This window comes from Aythya ferina (assembly GCF_964211825.1).
Source record: "Aythya ferina genome assembly, chromosome: 5".
Lineage (NCBI taxonomy): Eukaryota > Metazoa > Chordata > Aves > Anseriformes > Anatidae > Aythya > Aythya ferina.
The window spans coordinates 24,240,510-24,265,928 of record NC_140301.1 but is presented as its reverse complement, the minus strand read 5'-3'; the positions used below and the strand labels follow the sequence as shown (position 1 = coordinate 24,265,928).

The 25,419-nt window shown below is 38.5% G+C and overlaps 1 protein-coding gene across 9 annotated transcripts in view; it reads left to right on the top strand.

The window, feature by feature from the left end:
- Positions 1-15,863, top strand: part of DPH6 (diphthamine biosynthesis 6) — a 208,383-nt gene extending 192,520 nt beyond the window's left edge. For all 9 annotated transcript variants that reach the window (XM_084520499.1, XM_084520498.1, XM_084520497.1 and 6 more), the window contains one exon: positions 15,547-15,863. In XM_084520499.1, the coding sequence (XP_084376625.1) occupies positions 15,547-15,662 (116 nt within the window). In that variant the 3' untranslated portion in view covers positions 15,663-15,863. The remainder of the gene's footprint in view (positions 1-15,546) is intronic.
- The last annotated feature ends 9,556 nt before the right edge of the window (positions 15,864-25,419 follow it).

Genomic DNA, 25,419 nt, shown 5'->3' with positions numbered 1-25,419 from the left:
TAAACTGTTAAATTTTGTGCAAATAACTCCATCCTAAATTTAAAATAGAGTCTGTTCTTGGAGCTAATCAGTGTTGTTCAGGTAGTACTTTCATGTTTTAAAAATCATAAGATTTATGACTAATATTGGTGAATCACTATAAATTCTTGTAAAGTAGGATCCTGAATGTATCAATTAAAAATAATTAAACGTATTGTATAAATATATATAATATAATTATTATGCCATTCATTTCAATGGACGTAAGTTCTGGTAGATCAGTGCTGAAACTTGAACATGTCACTATAGAAAACAGCCAAATTAACTGTTCTATGTCTCTCAGAGAAAAACTCATCTAGTAACTTCACTCGTGCTGAGTGGATGAGGGAAAGGCTGTGGATGTGGTCTACCTTGACTTCAGCAAGGCTTTTGACACCGTTTCCCACAGCATTGTCCTCAATAAACTGGCTGCTCTTGGCTTAGACTGGCGCATGCTTCGTTGGGTTAAAATCTGGCTGGATAGCCAGGCCCAAAGAGTCATGGTGAATGGAGTCAAATCCAGTTGGAGGCTGGTCACGAGTGGCATTCCCCAGGGCTCGGTACTGGGGCCGGTCCTCTTTAATATCTTCATTGATGATCTGGATGAGGTAATTGAGTGCACCCTCAGTAAGTTTGCAGATGACACCAAATTAGGTGCGTGTGTCGATCTGCTCGAGGGTAGGAAGGCTCTGCAGGAGGATCTGGGTAGGCTGGACCGATGGGCTGAAGTCAACTGCATGAAGTTCAACAAGGCCAAGTGCCGGGTCCTGCACCTGGGGCGCAATAACCCCAAGCAGAGCTACAGGCTGGGAGATGAGTGGTTGGAAAGCTGCCAGGCAGAGAAGGACCTGGGAGTGATGGTTGATAGTCAGCTGAATATGAGCCAGCAGTGTGCTCAGGTGGCCAAGAAGGCCAACAGCATCCTGGCTTGCATAAGAAACGGTGCGGCCAGCAGGGCTAGGGAAGTGATCGTCCCCCTGTACTCGGCTCTGGTGAGGCCGCACCTCGAGTACTGTGTTCCGTTTTGGGCCCCTCGCTACAAGAAGGACATGGAGGTGCTTGAGCGAGTCCAAAGAAGGGTGACGAAGCTGGTGAGGGGCCTGGAGAACAAGTCCTACGAGGAGCGGCTGAGGGAGCTGGGTTTGTTCAGCCTGGAGAAAAGGAGGCTCAGGGGCGACCTTATTGCTCTCTACAGGTACCTTAAAGGAGGCTGTAGTGAGGTGGGGTTGGTCTGTTCTCCCACGTGCCTGGTGAAAGGATGAAAGGGAATGGGCTCAAGTTGCACCAGGGGAGTTTTAGGTTGGATGTTAGGAAGAACTTCTTTACCGAAAGGGTTGTTAGACATTGGAACAGGCTGCCCAGGGAAGTGGTGGAGTCACCATCCCTGGCAGTCTTTAAAAGACGTTTAGATGTAGAGCTTAGGGATATGGTTTAGTGGGGACTGTTAGTGTTAGGTCAGAGGTTGGACTCGATGATCTTGAGGTCTCTTCCAACCTAGAAATTCTGTGATTCTGTGATACATTTCAAACAGCCTCTTAGTGTTTTCTCTTCAATATAGCTGCCACATTTCCGAACTACGCTCCACCAGCTTGACAAAAAATGACATATATAAATAACAAATGCCCAGGTCCTGACTTTACTTTTTCTGTAGTATATGTAATTGCACTCTTTATTTTGTAAGGTAAAATAATGTATTTTATTAAGGAGCTGCAGCATTGAAGGCTTAAGTAATACACGAAGTCTTGGGTTTAGCATGCTTATACTATTTAATTGAAAAAAAAAATCATTCTCATCACTTTTAGCACTTGAGATATATTCAGCCTGTATATTCTTCATTATTCACACATACAGGGATGTGTTCAATGATTAAGATCCCAAGGATTTATTTGATAGAATAATCTGCATTTCAAAATATATAAATAAATAAATAAATAAGCAGTGTGGTATATAATTCTTTAAAAGAAAAGTTATGATGCACGTCAAAGAATAACACTGACTCAAAGTTTTAAAAGCAATATCGACAACTTGTCTGTCCATTGGCTGGTTCACTTGTATATCTGTAATGTACAGTCTTGATCTAATAATTGCTAATTATGCAGTTGTTTATCAGCTCATTTGAAACATCGTGAAATTCAGTCTAGCTCAGCAAATTGCTGTGCTTAAGGCATTTTTACATTCTAGGAAATTATAATATCCCCAGAAGGCGAAGAATTAATAATAAAAATCCTCTTTTGTAAAAGATTATCATTGCAGAGCAAATGGAGCAGATCTTCCCTATCTTAGTGCATTTAATATTCTCATTTTTTTTCTATGAAAGTTGGATGGAAAGACTATGTGGAGATCACTGTTTTATTAACTTGTTAAGAGACAAATTTACCGAACCAGTACAGCATATTGATTTCATTGTCTGCTATATGGAAAAGTGGCAATAGTAATGGATGACTTTTAGACATTTCTGTATGGGAACTAGCTCATTCTTTAGGTATTTTGTGATCTTGATTTATCTGGCTGGCATTGAGAAGGTAGTGATTAAAATTACAGAGATGTTTTCTTGTACTGTGAAAAGCTTAGTTTTTCCTACCATCTAAAATTATTTCTTACTTACACATCCAACTTTAGTCCTGGAATTGTGAGTGTAAAGGATTACAGAAGCAAAACCACAGATTGTATCATTCTGTTGGGAGCAGTATTCTGACAGATAAATTTCAGGTTTAATAGGCAATAAATAGAAATTATAACACTACATGCAGCACATTTTTGATCTGTTATCGAATTTTATTCAAATGATCAAGCATGCAACCATCTCTGGAGTGGGGGAAGCTTAATGTATTTCATGAAATCCATCATGTAATACAGATGGCTTGATTTAATTATATTTGTAGTTATAAACATACAAAGCTAAATACCTTACCTAAGATATGTAATAAGGAGGAGAAAGGTATTTCAAAATAAACTGAGTTATTGTCCTCCAGGCACTTTTATTGAAGGTTCTTGGGTACATAAACATACATTGTCTTCCAAGTTTTTTTTTGTTTGTTTGTTTTGTTTTGTGTGTTTTTTTTTTTTTTATATATATATATTTTAAGGAAACAAACAAACAAACATAAAGTCTTACTGCTTAATGTAGGTGCTAATTCTGTTTTTATCACTGTTATTCATTTTGGTATATTTGAGTATTGAAAAAAAATACCTCGGAGAGCATGCAGGCATCTGTGATCTTTCACTCTACAAAGCGAGTGATCCATGTAGGTAGGGGCTGAAATCATAGCAACACAATTCAGAAAATAATTTTTATGTGTCTGCTTTTCTATCAGACTTTTGGACAAATACCAAAGTTTATTTTTCAGTTGGATATGTTGATCTCTTAGAAGTTTCAAGCTTATTTTTACTAAGAAATCTTAATGATTTAGGCAAAGAAAACAGCCTTTGTATTAGCAGTATTAAGGCCATGCAGTTAAGTGATTTAGAGGAATTAATTACGTATTTTATTTTCACCAACCCATTGGAAATATCTTCTTGAGATTTTTGTCGAGCCTGTCCTTAGAAATTGAAATATTTTACTTCTGTAAGATAAAAGCAATAAGACATCCCTCAACACGGGATGCCTTCTTTTCTGTTGAAAGTCTGAGCACAGAGGTACAGCTCTCAACACAGCAAGAGGTTTTCTGTGATGCATTTTGTGCAGAAATGGTTTACTGCATTAGATCACAAAGAATCTGTACCACATCTAATTGTAGTTTTTATCCTCAGTTTCAAAAATATGAATGATCACTCTAGAAATAGGAATAAATGTTTAATTTTCAAGTCAGCAAGATTTACTTCTGACATATTTTTTTCAATAGTTATTATTTCAATATATATTACCAGCAAAAGAGTTCTAGATGTAGCAGACTTGTATGTTCTTATGGATATACAGTGACCTACTTTGTAGATGTGGACAGAACCCCTGGTCTGTAAAAGCTTGTAAAGTGTGTCTGTAAACTGCAAAATACACTTTAAACAAGTCTTATTGGGGGATGCATTGAAATGGTGTCTTTTACAGAAACTCAGATACACTGAGGCAGATGAAATTATTCCTCAGGTGATCTCAAAGCATTATACAAAGGCAGCTAAGTACTATTTCTATTCTAAAAAAGTGAAAGTCTGAAATTCAGGGATTGATTTTATGAAGCATCAACAACTGCAGTTGCTCAGAGACACAAAAAATAGACACAAAGGTCCTCCCTGAGACCTTAGCAGATGTCTGCCTGTCTTTACACCACTGGCAGTCCTTGCAAAATTCAGTAACGTACAGCTCGATACACATTGTTGGAGCCAAAAGAACCCAAGGACTTCCAGCAACTCAGGGGTAGAGCTGGCACTGGCATCCTTTTCTCTGGGTACTTTATGCTCTGTCCTGGACCATCAGTACATTGTCTGAAATGTGAAATCACTGTTGTTTTTCTTATATCAACATTAAAATAACAGGTAAGAAGAACTAAATATGAAGAGGTAGCTCATTTGAGAAATTCTGACAAGATCTACTGTATGCAAGTGAACCAGAAGCGCTTTATGACACGTTCAGTACTTCGAGACTGAATTACAGTTTTAGTAATCATCAGTTCCCCTTCTTCTCTGTCATTTTTTTGTTTAATATATTGCATGGAGGAGACTTACGGTACAAGTTTTATAAGCTTGCAATAAAAATATAACAACTGTTGTATTAAATTATTTAAGTTGTAAACCATTGTAAAAAGCAGAAAAAGTTATATCGACATGGAGCCAGAAAAATGATTATGATGGAGTATAAAATACATTGTGCTGATTACTACAGAATTTTTGCCCAGTTTAGCATATTGTAAATCTTCAGTTGGCCTTAAGAATGAAACTGTGAGTAGGTTTCTCTGAAGGATTGTAGCAAGCGGTTTAAAAAAAATCAAGGTAAAATCAGATTTATAATTTACAAACAAATCAGAGCAGGAATGTGACAGTAATTAGAAAATACCTAAAAGGTCAAAGGATAGAACAAACATCCAAGTTTCCTCTGAGAGAAAGCTAGAATTCTGGAGAAATAAACAACCAAGTTCATATTTTAAGCAAATAGATTACGACTTTTTTCTTTTGTTCTATTGTTTACAGAAAAGAGAGGTACCAGTAACTGTAGATCTGACTATATTAGATCTAAATGTGCTGCAGCTGCCTAAATTAGTTGCTAAAACACCAACTGAAACACTTATGGAGGACACAAATATATTTAGCATGAAGTTCTGACTATATATATATCTCTATATATAATAAGATCCAGTTAATTTTCCTTTCTTCTGCCTCCTTGCTCTTGGTAAGTCAGAAATGAAACCTGTTCGATATTCATAATAATAATAAAAAGCCTTTAGTATTTTCACATCCCACCTTCTTGTCTTAACAGATTCTTTAGGGCTTTAATGATCCTAGGGGCTCTTGTGGCAGGCTGTAGGTGTGTGATTTGCCTCACAAGGTGATCTGGCAAAATTTCAGCTAGGCCAAGCATGCTTTGTTGCCTTCCTTTCTATCCACATATGCTTACTTACTTCAAAAGAAAAATTAAATGTGCCTGATACTAATGGATCTTTTTGGCAATGGTGTAATACAGTCTGCTAATGTAATGTAGAAAATACGAATAAGACCACTACAGTGATGATATTCCAGGAGAATACCGGCTCTCTGTGAATGGGTTTTAATGGCTTTCTATAACCTGTCCTTCTCATGACTGTGTCCTGTTATGCAGAAGGTATGATGTCCCCTGACAAGTTAAGGCCCATGGCATAAAGTATCAGTGTTTACCAAGGAGAGGGCTGTGTGGGCATCTTTGCTGTACTTTAAAACTGACATCTCTTCTTGAACAATTTATTTCCCTCTAGCAGTACAGCAACATTGTTAAAACCAAATCTCATACCACAGATCACATCTTTAAGAGAGAACGCAAGCACAAGGATAAATCAAAATTATGTTTCCCTGTGCCCTATAGGTTAGCCTTCTTTCTGTGGGAAAGATAAAAGGTCATCCTTCCATCACTCGCACTTCATGTTTCCTAAGCATGGTTAAAGCATGACATCCATTTTCCTTCCAAGAATTTGCAATATCATTAACCCAGTGTCTCTTCAAACTAACATAGTTTTTGGTGGAGTTGTGGCTTACAGTTCCAGAACTAGAAATTCCTTTCAAAGGAGCCAGTGTGCAAACAGGAGACCTACTCAGCGCTGCTGATGGGCTTTTCATCTGTGGGTGCTGGCCCACCTACTGGAACAAGGAGCCCCTGAGCTGTGGGCCAGCTCTGGGCAGCTTTTCCATTCCCTGTGAGACTATGCTGTGTACTTTACCTCTTGTCCATGTTTCTATAAATCAAAAAATTTACAAGAGTTAGATGAGGCAGTGCAATTTGTATAATTCCAAAAGCCCTTCCCTAAAAGTGTCTTTAAAAATGGGTGTTTAGACGCATGTATTTTGGTGATTAAATATTCTTTGTTTTTTATTATATATTTATGTAATAATTTCACTGTAGCCTTCTGTGATAAATTGTATAAAATATATGATAATGTTTATCAAGCACTCATAAGACAGGTGTGTAGTCCCTTGACATCTGTGATAGGCTATTCTGGCTTCAAGCTCACAAGTAAGTTTCAGACACCTTGTTATAAACCCACGTGGTTACTGTTGGTGGAAGAATGGCAAAGGCCTCTGAACAGTGAAGTTGTTCAACACCAGAGCAGGTGGGACACGTGCAGGCAGCAGTGCTTTACTGTGGTGCCATTTTAGCTTTCAGAAATCTAGAAGCAGTGCCAGCAGAATGATGATTCAGTTCTTGGCCATTGTTTTATTGCTGTTAGTAAGCGTTAGTAGCTGTGGTGTGCTCTCTAGAAGAAGAAAAGAAGTGTGGTGGGTCAGAGTTTGGCAACAGTTGTTGGCTTTTCCAAAAATTACACTAACAAATCATGTGTAATTTTGACACATTTTTCCTACCTGCCAAATTCCTACCTTCCACACTTTCCTTTTTAAGCTCTGTATTTTCTGTGGTGGTGCTAAACTCTTCGTGGTAGACCTTTTCGTTATTTAGTGTTTATTCAGTGCCAGATAAAATGACGCCTAAGTCTTGTGGAAGGATTTTATAAATTATGCTGTTAACAATTTCAAGTTACAGCAGAAATTACTTGCAGCTCACATCATTACATGGCCAAATTTCAGACCTTTTTCTTTTGTGTTACAGTCGGTTGACACAGCTGAATGACTCTCCCAGTCTCCTGTTCCCAAATCTGTAACAAACCAGGAGCTCATATTACACAGGAAGCACTAGCAGTGAGATTTATTTGTCATCTTTGGAGGCCATGAAGAGGAACAAAAGACTTATCTCTCTCGTTTTTTTCCTTGACTGTAGGGAATAACAGGGTACTGATATCTTGGGCCTCTGCCACGTGGGATAAAAATCCAATTAATGTAAATCTGCCAGATCGAAGGGAAGTAGCTGCGTGGCTATCAGGAGCCTGTGAACCGCTGGATAGGCCAACAGCAACCTCCAGCAGCAGAATTTCCTGGCTGGAACAGCAGCTGGATTTTATTCCTAATCTAAATATTTCTCTACCCTTCTTTTTAGCTTGCTCCATACAAATTCACATAAGTTGTCAGATGCAGCAATAATGAATTTTAAGTCATTTCTAGACCCACTCTAGGATTAAATCAGTGACCTCAGGATGAAAGGCGGTGAGTGCCACGACCACTCTTTGTTACCTCTTCCAGGCAGCTTTGATTAAACTGTGCTGTGAAGCCAGACCTGGATCAATATGAATGATCTTCATCGACCTAATAATGTATTTAACATGTTCAGTGCCCTTTTATCTAGTTTTGTTGCAAGAAGTTGTTTACATTAGTGCAGCAGATTGATTTAAAGTTTCAGAGCTCTTTCCAACAGTAAACATCTAGAAATAACCTCATTAGTTTGCACGTGATATTATATATAAATATGTGATCTACTGTGCAAGCTCCTCAGCAGGTGTAAATTAGCATGGCTACAGTTTACAAGAGTTGAGAATCTGCCCTTGAAACTGAAAATGCTTATTCCATCAGTGGTATTTTTAATGATCACAGCATAATTTGACATAAAGCGAGGACCATGTTATCTTCTCTGTACCCAACCTAAAGACATTTACCACAATCCTTTTTAGAAATCTTTTCTACCATATCTCCCAAAAGTAGATGTATGTCCAGTCATTAAATAAGTGTCTTCTCATGGTCAGGCATTTTAGATGTACCATGTCCAATCAGATATTTCTTAAACCCGTTGGTTTTTTAGAGACTATTTAGCAGACTCGAATAAACGAACAAATGTGGAAGCTGTACCAAACATATCATTTGGGGATGTCAAAGCACTTAACAAACATTGTTACAACTGAGTCCATGTGTAACCACTGAAGGACATATTTGCTTCAGTATGTCTCATGACAGCTTCTTAAAAAATATACTTAAGTGAATTTAACACTTGTGAAAGGTGCCAGATTGACAGGCCCTGAAGATAAAAGTTCTTGAATTACCAGCAGGCACAGCCGAGCTTCCCACACACACTGCCCCAACAGCGTTCCCAACCTTACCTGGAGGGCACAGCTACCAACTGTCCTACAGCTTGCGAATCTGTGCCATCCAGTGCTCTTGGACTGCGGGGCAAAAGTCAGGAGCTGTAATGTGACCAAGAGGTGAAAAAGCAACTTTCATAATTACTGCACAGGTGCTGTTGCAGTTGATCATTTTCACACCAAGTTTTCAATAAATCTGAAAAAAAAAAAAAAAAAAGTGCACATTCCTCTGTTTCTGCATACAAAAAAAAAAAAATGTGTGCATGAGCCTCCAGTGATTCCTGTAGTTTTATCTGTCCACATAGGCACATTCAGATTACTATATGAGCAAACAAGTGCTTACACATACTGTGAAGTGCATTCTCAGATGCTACTTGAAAAATGGGTCCTTACTGTTTTATATGTTTGTAATAATGTCTCCACTCATAACTCATCTCCACTTAGTGTCATTATAGCCCATCCTCCCCAGAGACTTTGAACACATCTGGCATACAAGTTCAATAACCATCCACCCTTTAAAGAGACTGGGTTGTTTCAGGGTTGAAAGATAGCACACAGAGAAAACAGGCTTGTGATCTTTGCACTCTGTCATGGTTTTAGAAAAAGTGCAAGTTCTTCCCCCGGTGATTGTACTCAGAAAGTTCAGTCCTCCGTTCTCTTTGAAATTATATTTAGACCTCACTGTGAGTACTGGAAGGGCATATTTAAGTGTTTCTTTATTTAGTGCAGAAGGGTAATGACATTTTAAACAAAAGTGCACATTTATAACCTTGTATAGGCTGATTCTCAACCTGTATATAGGACACTGCTTAAAGCAGGCTGCTGGAAAACACAAAGCAATGAGTTTTCATGCTCTGCTATTTTCTGAACTATAGCCGGCAGCTTGAAAGAATTATTGTGGTAGCTAAATCTTAATTCTTTCTGCTGAGAAATAGCCAAAACTAATGTGCAGAAGAGCTCAGCAACATTTGTTTATCTTTAGAAGAGTCACATTCCTTTCTGTCGTGCCACTGATGTGCATGATATCATATCTAATTTGATTGGTACCATGTGCGTTGGAAGGTAACGTCTGTATATCTGAAGAGACTTATGTGGCACATAATTATTTTAGGGGAGGCATTTGAGATTGAAATTACAATTGTTATAAATATTGGTATAAAAATGCATTTGGTGATTATGGATGCCTGATTTGCTTACATCCTTAGCTTGCATGGTGCATCTGTCACACTGTACAGCTTCAGGAAGAGTTCATACCAGCCTTCAAACTAAGCTAAGTTTAAGTTTAGAAATATGGGAGGAAGTTCAGGAGACAGCGTGTCCTTGGGAGAGAGCTGTTTAGGATGGTATTCGTGAACTCAGCTTAAATATCTTACCTTGTACAGCTTCAGTTCTTCTCCTTTACAGGCTGTCTTCTGGAAAACAGCTATGGATCATTTTAGGTCATTTTCTCTAATCCTTCACAAGTTTATTCTCTTTTGTATGTGGTTTCATGTTTTGTCTAGTTTCAAATATCCAGTGTAGCTGAGTATTCTTCTCTGCAGGTTCTGTACCAGATTTTGGTTTAGGCCGCACTTTTTCTAAGTTTATTTTTGTATAGTAACTCAATGGCATTTTAATTGAACATATTTAATTGCATAGTTCCTTGTTTTAATCATATTATGTTATGATCTCACCTCAATCTGCTAACTAGTATGCACAACTAAGATTTCTGAGCTAGTAGCTGGCCTTTTGCTTAACATGACAGCAGCAGAAAAGCAAAAGGATTGTCTGAGAGAAGGGAGAGGAATGCCAGGGACCTTCTCTTATGGAATAAGAGTACTCTGCTCACAAGAGAAATAGGAAGGGAAATAAATATTTCCCTGTTTTTCCTAAGATGTATACTATACTCGGGCACCACTGATGACAAAGTTTATCTACTCCATATTTTCTGAGGATGTGGCACAGTTCATTAGTTTGAAAACTCTCTTTAGACGTGAAGTATTATTTTTAATTTTGTTTAGGAAGGGACAGAAAATAGAATTCTGTATTAGGGAAGAAGAGGACAAAGATTTGTTCCTGGCTGAGTTAAACAAAAGCCTTCAGAAGAATAGAAAGGGGTTGGTTCATTCCCATCGTCATGTAATTTGAATTACAGGGTTTAGTAAGTGAAAAAGATCATAAGCTAAACCCTGCAGAGTCCAGAAAGCACTAATTAACACCCACAGTGAGTATCTTTCCTGAAATCGGTCTTTAATCAAACTTTGCCTTGAAAACAAAACAAGGTATCGTGGCAGCTTGATAAAAGAGATGCATTGCCAAAGCTGACAGATCCACAATCAAACTAGCACTAAAAATAACTCTTTTTGTCTACTAATTTTCTTTTAGATGCTAAAAAATGCATTGGCTACAGTCTAAAATAAATTCCGCAGTTACTCAGCCACATGACTCAGCTCTAGAAAAGTAAGGTTCCTGTAAATGCTAACATCCTCCCTGATGATGAGTGAGCCCCTTTCCTTCCCACACGCTCCCATCTAATCCAAGAGGAACAGCAGAGAGGCTGGTGGGATGGGGAAGGGAACAGGCAGCTGTTGGGTTCCTCTGGAGCTGGTAGTGTGCGGCTGGCCACCCCTCTCCACTTTGCACTAGCGGTGCAGGGTGCAGGCACCTTCACTGACTCGCTGGTTTGGACTAGGAAAAGCCAATTGCTCACCTTTTTCCTATCTGCTATTGACAGTAAGGTCAATGTAGTATAAATAGATCAAGATCAAGGTAGTATAAATAAGTAGGCAAGGACTCACTTAAAACCAGAAGGACCAAGAGCCAAGATAAATAATCAGGAGTGGCTGGCTTCCAAAGCAAGTTCCATTTCCATCCTCATAAGTTTAATTATTATTTTTTTTCATACCCTTTTTTTGTTCATTGGGGAAAAAATATTTCAAATTATGTGATTTTGGAAGACATTTATAAAAGCATGGGGTAACATATCGTTGGTCAGTTTTTCCTGGAACTGTATTTTGCAAAGTAATGCATTTTTGCATTCCAATGGGGAATTTTGTTGACTAGACTAGGTCTTAGTTTTGGACAAGGAAAATCAAGTACTGGTTTTGTTTTAAAATTTTACATTCAGCTACAACATTTTATATTATTTAAGTAAAAATATGGGGAAAATCCTGAACTGATTTATGTAGCATATAATCCTCACGAACAGTAAAAACAGATTTTTTTAAAAAGCAAATTTTCTTCCATTGCTATTGTTGTAGCCAGAGAGACGGTCAGCTGGATGCATAAGAAAGGGAAGGAGGACTCCAGTTCCTCGTGTTTCACTTTTTCATTTCTCTGCCCGACCATTTAAAGCAGAGGCTTGTTCTAGACAGCTTGAATTAAACTATGCTGTGAAACTGTATATAGATCAATGGAAATGATCCATAACAAGAGGCTAATCATGTATTTAACAGCGTTCAGTCGAGTTCAATCACCTTCTTCCATTTCTGTGGCTTTACATTCGTGTGGCAAAGCCTTGGATGTGTATATGTATTTTTTAATCCATCTCATTAGTGACCATATGCTTTGGCTTCAAGGGAGACAAGAACTGTCTGCAATCTGCCAGGGATTTAGGGACATCAATAATTTGTGAATAGTCATGTTGGTACTGGTCGAAGGGTTAAGTGTTCTGCACGCCAGGGGCACATCTTTTGGGACCGGAACTCTTAGTCAACTGTTAGGAACCTGATCCCCTGTGACGCATCTTTTCAGAGTACATGCTGCATGTCAGGTCTGCACAGCTGAAGCAATGGAGCTTTATTAGCTCAGGGATTTAAAAACCTGCTCTTAGTGATGTAACAATATCTTTTGGGTAAAAAGTAGAAGAAAGATAGTAGTTACAATATGAAAGTGATTTTTTATATGCTAGGCTAAATGTAATCTTATTATTCCTCACCTGCAAATATCCAGTGAAACAGGAGTGTCAGCAGTAATAGGAACCTAGTTCTGGAAACATGTAAGTGGATTCTGTGGCCTCATACTGGTCCAAATCATACAATGATAGCCTAGATGTTAAAACAATCATTTGCAATGACTGTGCAGGCTCTCAGGACATTGTTTTATCTACTCAGTCTGAAAATCACCTTTAAAAGCAATAGCTTATGATGCTATATGCCATGCTGTATGTAAGGGTTGCTAAGTCAGTGTGAGATCATCAGATAGTAGATCTCAGTATGTTGTCCTTTAAGAGGAATGGCTGAAACAGATAGCAATGCCAGAATTTTTAGTGAAAGAGGGGGAAAGTTTGAATAATTTTTGTTCAGTTTAGGTTTTGGTTATGTCTGTATACCTCAGCTGTGCCTAGGTCAATGGAAAGATGTGTAGTGGTGCAGAAAGAAATTTGTCATGGAGCCCGTGCCATTAATTTGTGCTGTTCAGTTGCAAGTAGGGGACCTCCATCCTACAAGGTGAAAATCACCTGCTTTAGGAATATGTCGTGGAGTACAGAATGCAGTCACAGAAGATGAAAACATGCACAATACACACCACATGTTTGCTGCTTGCTAATCAGCTGCTTTGTTTTATTCTTAAGTAAATAGTCTGTATCAAGGCAGATTAAGTAAATTTAAGACTGGTATCAGTCTTATATAGCTCCTGTTAAAGCTCCGGTAAACACACTCATTGTAACCCTATGTCCTTTACATATATTCACTTTTACATTCAACTTCTACAAGTTTGGCATGCAACTAATGAAATATTTCCATAAGTCAGAAAAAGCAAAGAAATTTTTGAAATCTAAGATGTCTTTGAACATGGAGTTACACACACCAGAAAACACTCATACTGTTGACTGAGGTTCTTATTTACCTGAAATCATAGTATGCAGGAGTGAAAAAAAAGAAGAAAAAAAGGATTGTGTCATATGATTAAAAATGTACAATTAGTATTGGAAGATTTATTTTTATTTATTATTTATACCAGGTAAAATGTAAAAACCATCAAATTTTGCATTGTGTCAGCATTTATCAGATTTACTAATTGTGCACTGCCTTTTGTGGGGACCTGAGACTATAATTTTACTTTTTTGGAAGACCCTATATCCTCCTTTCAGGGGAAATTTGCATGAGCAGACATTTACTTACAATTTTCAAATGTATAAAGATAGTTATACGTTCAGGCTTTGCTGTGGCAATTTACACTTGCTATAGACAAGCTGGAAACGTGTCTCTTTCTGACTGTTAAGCAAATCCACAAGGTCATGTTCAAATGTAAGTATTTAAGGCTATTTTGTCTGCCCCAAAAAGCAAAAGAATGGAGTTAAATTTCCAGATAGCCTCACTTTCAAATTCTCCCTGTGAAAGCAATACCTCTTTCAGTTATTGTAGCCTTTAGCCCTGTTTCATAGCTTTTAAACCTGTAAAAAGTTAAAGATCAAAATTACATTTTCACAGTATTAATTGAAGAAAAAGAGGAGATGAAGTTTTAATAGGGTGGAATCGGTGATTTTTGAGGTGAATTTCCTTTACCCACTTCCACTGAATGCCTTCTGAGCCAGCATAGCTATAAAGCTTACTGAGGACTAAGTTTCGAATGAGACCGTTAGCTGCTGCTTAATTAGCAAGGCACTGCTGAATATCTGAGATAGAGAGACTGAGTCACTTTTTACACTGAACATGAAGTCCTCTGGCCTTTGAGATGACTGTTGATCTTTGCCTCACCCCATCTGTTTTCACCTCTAACGTCAGTGATGTTAATACAAAAAAGACAGTAGAATTTCAGAAGGCTGCTATTGTCTTTGCAGTATTTCACATGTGGTGTTGCCACTATTACCTTAATTTATTATACTGCTGCCAGGTAACAAGAGAGAACAGTTTTGGCTTCAGTGAATACAATGGCAAAATTCCTATTTTACCTTACACGAGGTAACACTTTGACTGAACTGCCTATTCACAGTTTCACAGGCAGTGACAAAAAAAAAAAAAAAAAAAAAAAAAAAAACCTTTGACAGTCTTCAAGTTCTGCCCTCTTTACACCCTCTCTAGCCAAGAATGCTTAGTGTTGTAAAGAATTGCTGTAATCACAGAAGCTACAGACAGAAATAACTTAACAAAACCAAAAAATCTTGTGGACCATGCCTTACCATTAGGAAACCGCCTTTTCCAGAGTCATTTGGAAGGTTTTCTGCAGTCTTCTCTAAAAGCTCTGTGTGCCTGGATTCCTAGCATGTCCTTTGGGACTGCTGCACGACCAGAAATGTCTTAAAGCAGAGTTTTAATTTCCATTCTTTACTTTTCTTCCATTATTCTCCTAATTAGATGGTCTCCAGTATCAATTCTGTTCCCCTAATGGACTTGGAATTTAGTAATTTCTGCCACAGAACAGTCCCGGCCAAGCTCTGTGTAGCTGCATCCTGTATGTTTCAGAGTTTGAACCTCTCTTGTTCTAGAGCTGCTGCTATGTATGTTGCCATCCCTGAACTTCATCGTATCAGCAACATGGCATGCTTCCAGCAACTTCAAATAGAAATCATGTTCATAATGGTTTTAAAAATGGCCCATTTTAACTTTTAGTAGACTGCTGCAGCAGGGTGGGACCTGAGGTCAGAAATTCACGTACAGACAACTATGCACCTATCATCCCAGTACCACTATTTGCAAACCACTGGCCTTTAGTTATTTTCACTGCCCGCACCTAGTTTCAGCTTGCTGTGTCTGTCATCAGTGGACCACTCCCTCAAAGCTGGTCAAAATGCTTTTAACAGTTTTGCAGAAATATGTCCTTAGGTAAAGCTGATCTTAAATTACTTGACGGGCAGGTAGGAGATAGTGATTCTTCCTTCTGTGTACATTGAAAACTCAGAGTTGCATTTCAATTTTGTTAATTGCTACTCCGTGATAGGTTTCAAAAACATACTCAGAAATCACTTTTAAGAAATGACACACAATAGAAAGTAAGACAAAGAGAATTCATGAATTGTTTTCTTTCTCTTTAGGACTGCAAGAAAACCTTGAAAAATACTTGGGCAGGAAGACCCCAGCTCTGATTTTAGTCCCTGTGGTGGATTTACCTGACAAGGAAGTTATTCATGCAACGTGCTGGCTAAGCTAGCAGTCTAAAAGAGATGAGCTGATACCAAAACACACATTAATCCAGGAAAGAACAAAGAAAAGAATTGATCACAACTATGTTGGATACTTTCATTAAGCAATATTGTTTGATTTAAGCAAAGTCATATTTAGCTTGTTAATGATGCCTTATGATATGTGACAGAGTCAGCTTTGTATGAACAATAAAGGTTTCTTTTCAAAATATTGTGCCTTTTTCTGACTTATTTTTAGATACATTCTGGTAATTAGCAGGTGGCTCCTGGGAAATGACAGTTGCTCTGATCACTTCAGTTCTTTTGTTTGATATATTTAGGCCTGGTTACAATGAACTGATTACAACGTCAGATCTTTTGGATGGAGGTAAAATCAGAACCTTAATGCCAGTATTTTTTTAAAGACTTTGTTTGCTTTCAGTTTTATGTTGAATTTTCTGACTCCAGGCCAACTCACAAAGACACCATTTGTGGCCAGATTTTAACCCTTTTCTGGCACTGGGGAAGTATTATTCACAGGGGCATGCAGGATGCGTTTTATCAAAGTGAATGATGGAGGTGATGGTTAGACTGCTGGGTTTGCCATCCTGCTTTCTGAGGTGATAAGGAGTATCCTCATGCTTTATATCTGGCAGACAGCTCTTAATAAAGAGCTACCAGTATTCCCCAGGGCTTCAGTCTTCTCTGGAAAATCAACAGGAATTTTACTACTGCTTTCATTAAAGCAGGTTCAGACACATAGGTGAAGCTCCTATTGATTTCATTGCAACTGATATTTTACTCATGATATAGGATCAGTATAGGAGAGAAAGCTTTTTGGACTTAGCTCGAGGCACTAAGACACTGTAGAGAAATCTTACTTTCAGTCAAAAGCTGTAAAATTAAACCTTCAAGAAAGAAACTTTTGCCTGTGCTCTATTTCTATATATTCTCCTTGCTTCTTTTCCCATGTGTGAGCACTGGAGCTACGTGACCAGTGCTAGAGTTGCCATTCTTTTCTGCCAGCATCTCTCTGAGATGACTCCACAAAAGTCAACTGAACAGTGGTAGGTTTACCTTGGGGTGCCTAAGATGTGGATGTATCACTACAGCTTCATCTTCTTCCCCACTGCCAGAGGGGCACTGGGCTGCTCATACAAAACCAGTGACTGAAGATAAGAGGGTCTTCCTCTGTTTGGTGCAATATACTGGCATGTCCAGTACATTGTGCTGGTTATTACCTGAAAATAGACTGTTACATGCCATTTTTCATTACCTTTACATATAGAAATATAGCAGAGCTGCTATCCTCCTTAGTAAAAAATATTTTTGTCACAGTTGCTCAAATATTTTTAGAAGGGAGAAGACAAAAAGCTTCTTATATACCAGTGTATAAATAAACGGATGTATTAAATTTCATAACAAGAAAGGGAAGAATCTGTTAACAATGCATCAGTTTATTAGCATTCAGCATCACTTTTAGGTTATACTTAAACATATTTGATTCTTATTCTTTCCCACAGTCAGAAAAGAACTTGTTAATACCTGGATGTGCCCGCTCTATTTGAATATTACTCTTTTAAAAGGCTAAATCATTTTCTTAGTTCTCCTTGGAAATACAGATATTTTTTGTTTCTTTCAGTGCAGAGTGTCCATGGCCCAGAGATACAAGCTGGGCTGAAATGGGAGACAGTACTTGCAGAGAGATGAGGACAAAGCTCCATTTTTCGTAGGCAGAGATGGAAGCCAAATAGATGGAATGAATTTGCCTATGTCTCCTGTAATAGTCATGTTTTTGTAGTTTAGAAAAGACACCCAAACATGTTGATCTTAGCTTTTGTACTATAATGCATGCTGTAAAGTGGCAGAATATTTGCTCTTAAACAAACTAGCTTTTCCTGCAAGTTTTCTACAAGATTCATGACTCAGAATAGCCTTCTTCTTCCTAGCATTGAGAAATGGTAACAGAACGCACTGGGTTGCAAAAACAGTGTGATAATTTTTTCTCAACAGAGAGAAAGAAAGATTTTATTTATTTATTTATTTATTTATTTTATTTATGGTGAGGCTAGAAAATCTGCAGTGGGTTTATCAGTTTTACTTTGTGAATAGGTGAATAAGAACAGTTTGCTGACTTGTCTCTTTGAAAGGCTTTGTACAGCTTCTAAGTGGTGTGAGTAACTAAGACTATAAGCTGAGCCTGCTGAGCGTTAAGTACAAACAAGGCAATTTTTTCAACATTGATATGCAAGGTAGGTGGGTAAAGTGCTGCTCCATATAGGCACCTAAGACTTTTATAATAGAAAGAAATGTCTTAACAACATTTTACCTGCCTTATGCTGCAGATGCATCATAATTACTGGGTCCTACTGTGAATAAGTTGTTTCACAGAGCTTTTTCAGCTTCTTTGTAACGAAAGTGCTGGCTGAAGATGGGAGGACGGGAAATGGGCACACAGACACATACACACACATATATGCATTTTAGTGAAAAGACAGCTAATACTTAAAATTTATAAATACAGTTTTGTTTTTATTATTATTACTATTATTTGTTTTGTTTTGTTCCGTCTTGTTTGTTTGTTTGCAGGACTAGCTCTGCTGAGTGTCTACCCCAGCAGGTTTTAATCTTGAGACTATAAATTCACATACTGTTCCATGACACTGGTGGTGAGGATTAGATATATACACCCAAATTCTCCCGTTTCTCTCATTTTTGCTTAGCCTGCAGAAAAATGTGTTGTGTGCGTATTATAACTCAAAAAGTTTGCTGGTCTTGGTTCCAGCACTCAGAACACAGAAAAGCTATGTAATAGCTGGGAAAATGTCTGTAAAAATGTAACCCAGGATTTAAATTTTTCCTTTCTCTGCTGTAAAAAGTGTAAAAGTGTTAAAATATCTTCTTCCTTCCTTCCTTCCTTCCTTCCTTCCTTCCTTCCTTCCTTCCTTCCTTCCTTCCTTCCTTCCTTCCTTCCTTCCTTCCTTCCTTCCTTCCTTCCTTCCTTCCTTCCTTCCTTCTTTCTTTCTTTCTTTCTTTCTTTCTTTCTTTCTTTCTTTCTTTCTTTCTTTCTTTCTTTCTTTCTTTCTTTCTTTCTTTCTTTCTTTCTTTCTTTCTTTCTTTCTTTCTTTCTTTCTTCAAAACAAAATCTATGCATTGTTTGTTATAGATCTCTGTGTCAGTGAAGTTTTGCTTCTTGCTTCTTCTCTGTGTATCAATATCTTTAATTGCTTGAAAGCATGCTAAAGTGAACTGACCAAATAGGACTGCAAGACCAAAACTGATTTAATAACTTTGTGTTTTACTCATTTCAAAACCCAGTGATGGCTACAGTACCAGCGAGCCTTTACAATGCACATGGCTAAGCTGCTATAAAGCCACCAGAGCCAATCTTCCTAAATAGACTTTAAAATGACATTGAGATAGTTTAAGCAGAGATTATTTAATTTTTTTTCTCTGCAGGTTTTATAGTTAGGTGATTCAGGAGCTGATTTGTTACACCAGGTAGCGGTGGCACATCTTCCCTCGTTGCTCTCAGAAGCCCAAGAGGCAGTGGAAGCCGGAGGTCTCCCGAGTATTAAAGAGGTGATCTGAAGCAGCTCCTCTCCTTCAAGGACACTCTGCTAAATCCATCTTCTGTCTACGTGCTATAGTCTAGTCTATCAAAATACAATGATTGAATAAAACTTTTATTTCAAATAAATGAATACACTGATTTAATAAAAGGCTTGTACTGCATGGTATAATAGTTCCCTAAATGAATGCTGAAATCCTAAAATATGGGCAATTTTCATGTGCCCAACTTAAAGCATCGTTACTTCTTTCCGAATGGCTTTGTTGAAGCAAACCTAGTTTATTCTGTGCGTTAAAGTAAAACTACCCTGAGCTCTCTGAGAACCAACTGACACTTATTATTTAAGTAACCTTCTTTTACTATTATAAATGTCTGGCATTGGTAATGCGTATTAAGAATACTTGACAATTTACTAATTTATGATCTCTTTAGTTGTATTTTAATATTTTTGGCAAGCCAGCCTGTGTTGATGTATTAGCCAAACATTCAAAATACAGACTTGAGATCTTGAAAGATTCTTTTTTTCAAGTTTCATCTGAACGCTGAATATTTTTGACATATTTTAAATTTTAATTTTAAAAAACAGACTGGGTACCTGTGAACTGAACCCGTATGTTACATGCAAGTGCCCTTTTACTGATGACTCACTGCTCACAATTTCTTGGCTTTGACTTTTGTTGGATTAATTCATGGCTAGGTTTTGCCTTTGGTTTTCTGCCCTTCTCATTTTTTAGAGCACTGACTGATTTTTCCTTATATTTTCATGTCAGGTTGTTCTGAGGATCTTCTCAAAGGCTATGTCACAGGCAGCAGTCTCCTTGTCATTGGCTTCACTCTCCGTTTCTTTGGAAATGTTTGAAAATCATTTCATGGATTTGTCTGCTCATCCTGCCTTCCCTATTACATTGCTATTTTCTGATTGTATCTTTAATTGGAAATATTTTTGAAATAGTTTGCATAATTTAATCCCTTTGACAAGACTTACTGTCCACAGTAAAAACAAGATGTGCGTAATAATGTGGTCATATTTCACTTTTGCTTTTCCCAGCTTTCAGCAATTCTAGCTCTTCTCTAAATTATGCAGCTCTAATTCAGAAGAAAATATTTTTTCAGGGAAAAAAAAATCTACTAAATGCCTTGAACAAATGCCCCCCCCTGTTAGGGGACACCAGAGTCAGAACATATAGGTTAGGGTCATGCCACACTAGCTACTAGTTAAGTTTAAGTACACCCCTACTTTTCTTGTGCCTCTGTTGCCATACTTGTAGCTTTGAAATAATGTTTTCTCACCCTCACAAAGGTGTTGGCAAAGAGATTCTATGTTGTAGTCATACAACATGCAGTAACAAAAAGTTTAGACTGAGTGAGCAGCACACAAGAGTGTGAAAATAATGTTGTAGTGGGAGCCATAATGAATGTGATCGCAGATACCAATTTGCATGAGCACAATCTGGAAAGCTTTTCTCCTAGCACACTGCCTGCAGCAGTCTGAGATCACAGGAGAAGCCTGTAATACATCTACTAATGCTAACGATACATTTTGCAGCATGATTCCTCCAGACAGGCCTGAAGTGCTGTACAAGTTCACTGCCTACACCTCGCATGGGCCATCACCAGGGCAACCACATGCACTGCTGGCCTTCTCCATGGCACTGGGGTAGACATGTCTGTGGCTATGCTGCTCGGACAGGAGCTCCTCTGCTCTCTGCACTCTCCTGAGCAGGGGTATTTGCTTTGGCAGAAGCACAATTACCACTGAGATGTTTCATCCTCCAAGTCCCATCTTCACACAGTTAACCATGTTACCTCCTGTTACGTGGGGAAAGATTTGTTCCACTTTAGGTTTTGCTAAGAAGGAAAGGAAAACCCCTCTGTTGGGCTCTGTCTCAATTCTCCTTCTGCACGGTCTGGTGTGGACAGCTGTTGACAGTTTTCAATAATCCTAGCTTCCCTGGTACACCGTATTACTGCCAGAACCCCTCTTTACAAGAAAGACACGGTCTCTCTGAGATAGGAGAGTTATGTTGCATTAGGGGTGCAAACTCCTGCCAGCATGGCTTCAGCTGCTCGGAGTCCCACGGTTTTGTTGGTAGCTGCCTTATTAGTTTATTTTGTTGCTTACAGAAGAATATGGGTCCAGAAGGAAGGAATACATTTCTCAGATGTAAGAGTTCTCTCTTTGCAACAAAGTTCAGCCCTACTCCCACACAGATCCACTCACTCTGCAGGAAGACCCAGATACATGCAAATGCAGAGCCTTTTGTAACTGAACCAAATTCACACAGTGCCAGAGCTGGATCTGTTATGGTTCAAAGCAGGTGGTGTTAAACGGTATGAAATAATAGAAAGAAAATCCAGGCAAGAAGTCGGTGCCAAAGGAATGGTGTCATTAGGAAGCAGTAAGGAAGCCAAGCTAAAAGGCAAACAAAAGGTCTAGGGACCAAAGGGGGTTATTCGTTATTTATAGGATGTCTTTCAAGATACGGACCCTGGACTGCCTTCTTGCTGGTACTAGGCGTAACTATAAAAGATTTACGTTTGATGAATGAAGAGGAATAAATAGAGGTTTCCAAGTAAGAGATCCAGAAATGCAGCTCTAATTCTTTCAACAAGGCAGAACACGATACACACTGACTGCTCTAACAGAGTGCTTTGGTCTGGCTTCTGAATGTGAGGATGCCCTAAATGGGGGAATAGCAGGAGGAACTACATGGTGTGCCATGGTGCTGGACGTTTCTCCTGGGCACTGCCCTAGTGCACACAAGGAAAGTGGCTTTGCGTAGAGACCTGGAGCCCATGAGTGTGCTCTCATTTGTACTCGTCCTTCACCGAGGCGTTGCAGCGCACCAAGATTTTGATTCAGAATTTGCCTTTCATTGTTATGGATCTTGTTTAAAACTAACTATTTAAATACTAAAAGTCAGAATATCTCATACTGCCACTCAGATTAGGCAAGCCAAATGTTATTCTCTTTATGCTACAATCCCCAGTGCAGACAAAAAGCTTTCTCAGGTTGAGATCCTGCCACTCATGTAATTATTTAGAGAAAGACAGCTCCACTACTTCAGCTCCCGTACTTCACAAGAGGAATGGAAACATTAGGAAAAGTTTTTTCTTTGATGTAGAATATGCTGCCACTTTTTTGTTATTAAAATAGGAGCTAACTTTAAATAAATAAAATTTTGCCTGGAGGCTTCTGAAAACTAATGTTGTGTTTTGACAGTGTCATTTTTCTGATTCCTGAAAGCATTATGTGAGTTAGCTTAGGACTTCATCATGATTTTTCTTCTGTGCTACATACTGTGAATTATTTTTTCAGCTCTGGATTTTATTTGATTTTTCTCCCTCTCTCTCTGTCTCACACACACATAGAACCACATCACCATGCAGCTTAGTATTTGACAGGTGCTCCCCAAAGCTGTTTTTTCCCCCTTTTAGAGGACAGGTGGATCAACCCCCTGTAGAGAAAGCAAGAGAGAGAGTGCAGTGAAGTGGAGACAACGACTTCTATTTTTTATTGGGAAAAAAATGGATGAAAAGCAGTCGGCTTTGAAAGTCTTTGGAAATGAAAATAAACTATGGAAATGAAGAAAGGTCACACTACAACCACACAAGAGGACAAAAATTTGTTTAAAACAAAGCCTCATCATCAATGTGCAATTTGTAGGTAATGCATCTTTAATTTAACACATCCTCTGGATTCATGCTTTGCTATTAAGAATACTGATGTAAGGATGATATAGGACTTTCAGAAGAAGCAGATAGTGTTCAAATAATAGCTGATTTGAGACTCCAGTCTTTGACGATAATTTATGACCCTCTTTTAAAAAAAATAAAGATTCTTTCAGTTGTATGCTCAACTAGAAAACTCAAATAATGTGTGCTTAGTGAGAGAAAAAAAGATTGCTAACAGCACAATGTGTCTTACAGCATAAAGTGCGACCCTAAAAGTGCACATTGCTGAGCATTCTTAATGTGCTGTGAGCAATTTCATACACTGTATTTCAAACCCGGAGTGCACACTCTAATATGCACATATACCAGGGGTGGCCAAACTTTTTGATGTGTGTCACAAAGTGATTTCAAGACACAAAAGAGGCTGGCCAAAGGCTTTCAACTCTGCCTTACAATAACTATCAACATTTCAAATTTATATTTATTTCCTATCTTCTGAATGAAAATAAAAGTTTAAATGTTGCTGTGTGCTTTTTTTTGCTTGTTTGTTTTGTTTTGTTCCGGGGGAGAGGGTAGTTTGGGGGGGTTCATTGTTAGCCTTTTTTTTTTTTTTTTTTTTTTTTTCAAAAAGGAATCACGTCAAAGTGTTTATCGCCTTACTGAAAAGGTCAGATTTTCCATTCAGATTCTCTTATTTTCAGAAATTACCAGAAACCCTTGGACCATGGAAACCTTTCTGTTGCAGACCTTGTTGCAATTTACATCTCTTAAAATGACTGGCCAGAAAACAAATTTGGTCTAAAATATTTTTTTATGGTTTTCTGAGACACCTTGTTTCAAGTAAAAAGAAAAATCTTATCTCTTTAGTGTACATAGAGTTAATTGATATGAGCTCAGACCTGAGGGACAAGACTTATTAAATTCCAGTGCTGGCACTGAACTTTGCAATGGTTGTAAGTTTTATGTTTATGACCTCTTCCCTTCGGTAAAATGATTAATGGGTTAGATTGTTGTGAAGATTCTCTTTTAAGTGGCAGTAGGTTCACATGGAGGTATGCTGTAAGCACTATGTGTTATTGGAAAGAAGAAAATGCCTAATGCTTGTTAAGCCCTTAGTTGATGAGGGGGAACGGGCTAAAGTTGCACCAGGGGTGTTTTAGGTTGGATATGAGGAAGAACTTCTTTACTGAGAGGGTTGTGAGGCATTGGAATGGGCTGCCTAGGGAAGTGGTGGAGTCACCATCCCTGGAGGTCTTTAAAAGACGTTTAGATGTTGAACTTAGCGATATGGTTTAGTGGAGGACTTGTTAGTGTTAGGTCAGAGGTTGGACTCGATCTTGAGGTCTCTTCCAACCTAGAAAATTCTGTGATTCTGTAGATAATTTTGAGTCCTCAGTCAGTTATAAGGCATAGAGACTTCTTAAAATACAACACGGTGGGAGGTTTTCACTTGCTTTCTGGTCTACTTAGAAGACCAGCATGGAATGGGGGTGCTGTTGCAAGTACCGATGGACACAGGAGCCTGGAGCATAGAGTTTGGTCTCCCGCTATCTGCCACACAGAAGTAGGGTGGCTGTACAAGGCATTTGTCCCTGCACTATACAGCAGCATGGAGCATACACAAGTACATAGCATATACAAGTACATATGCACATACTCTTTGACTTTTGAGGGCACATTGTCATAGTTTCTCTGTATCTTCAAAACTAGAAAACTGTTTTTAATCTTACTGGGATTTTTAAATAACTACTTCTTTAGAGAAGTTGGGAGTTGGGGGGAGGACTGCAAATACTGCAGGAGAATTGAGAAAATTGCTGTTTCTCTTCTACCATTGGATGTTGTTGCATGTCTTTGGTCTTTAGATAGCCATGGTAGGTAACCACCTTTTCATCACCATGGGTCTTTATTCACAGAATTGTAGAATCATTAATGTTGGAAAAGTCCTTCATGGTACTCTGGTCCAACCATCCCTCTACCACCAATTCAACCACTAGACCATGTCCCTAAACACCACGCCCAACCTCCCCCTCTCTGTTTTCCTATTTCTTCTTTTTGGTTTTATTTTTTCTCCCCTCTCTTCCCAGTATGGACTTGTGCTGTCCAGTGTACATTCAACAAGAGGAAAGCCCCATGTTAGTGGTTCCTCTGTGGCCACTTCTAAGGGTCTTATGAGTTATGTTGAGGACCACAAGGCTAAGTAAGCTGGCATACAAACACTGAGCCCCCTTGGCACCAGGCGTGTCTAGAAATAGAGGCTGTTAACACCTGATAGTTTTCTGTATCTGAGCTAGGGTGAGCAAGCCCTCCACACTTGTATGTGGCTTTGACATGTCCCTCAGTGAGGAGACCTGGTACTGAAGTAAAGCCCTTTGCATTACCAGACCCAAGCACTCTGGGTACGCTTTTCAAAGCACCCAAGTGCCTGGGAACGTAATTCTTGTTTCGAGTGTGAGCAGCATTTACGCTCCCCAAGTCATGTAAGCACCTCGATGTTTCTTGGGACGAAAATGTTTTGCGATCTGGTAGCTCAGACCAAGATT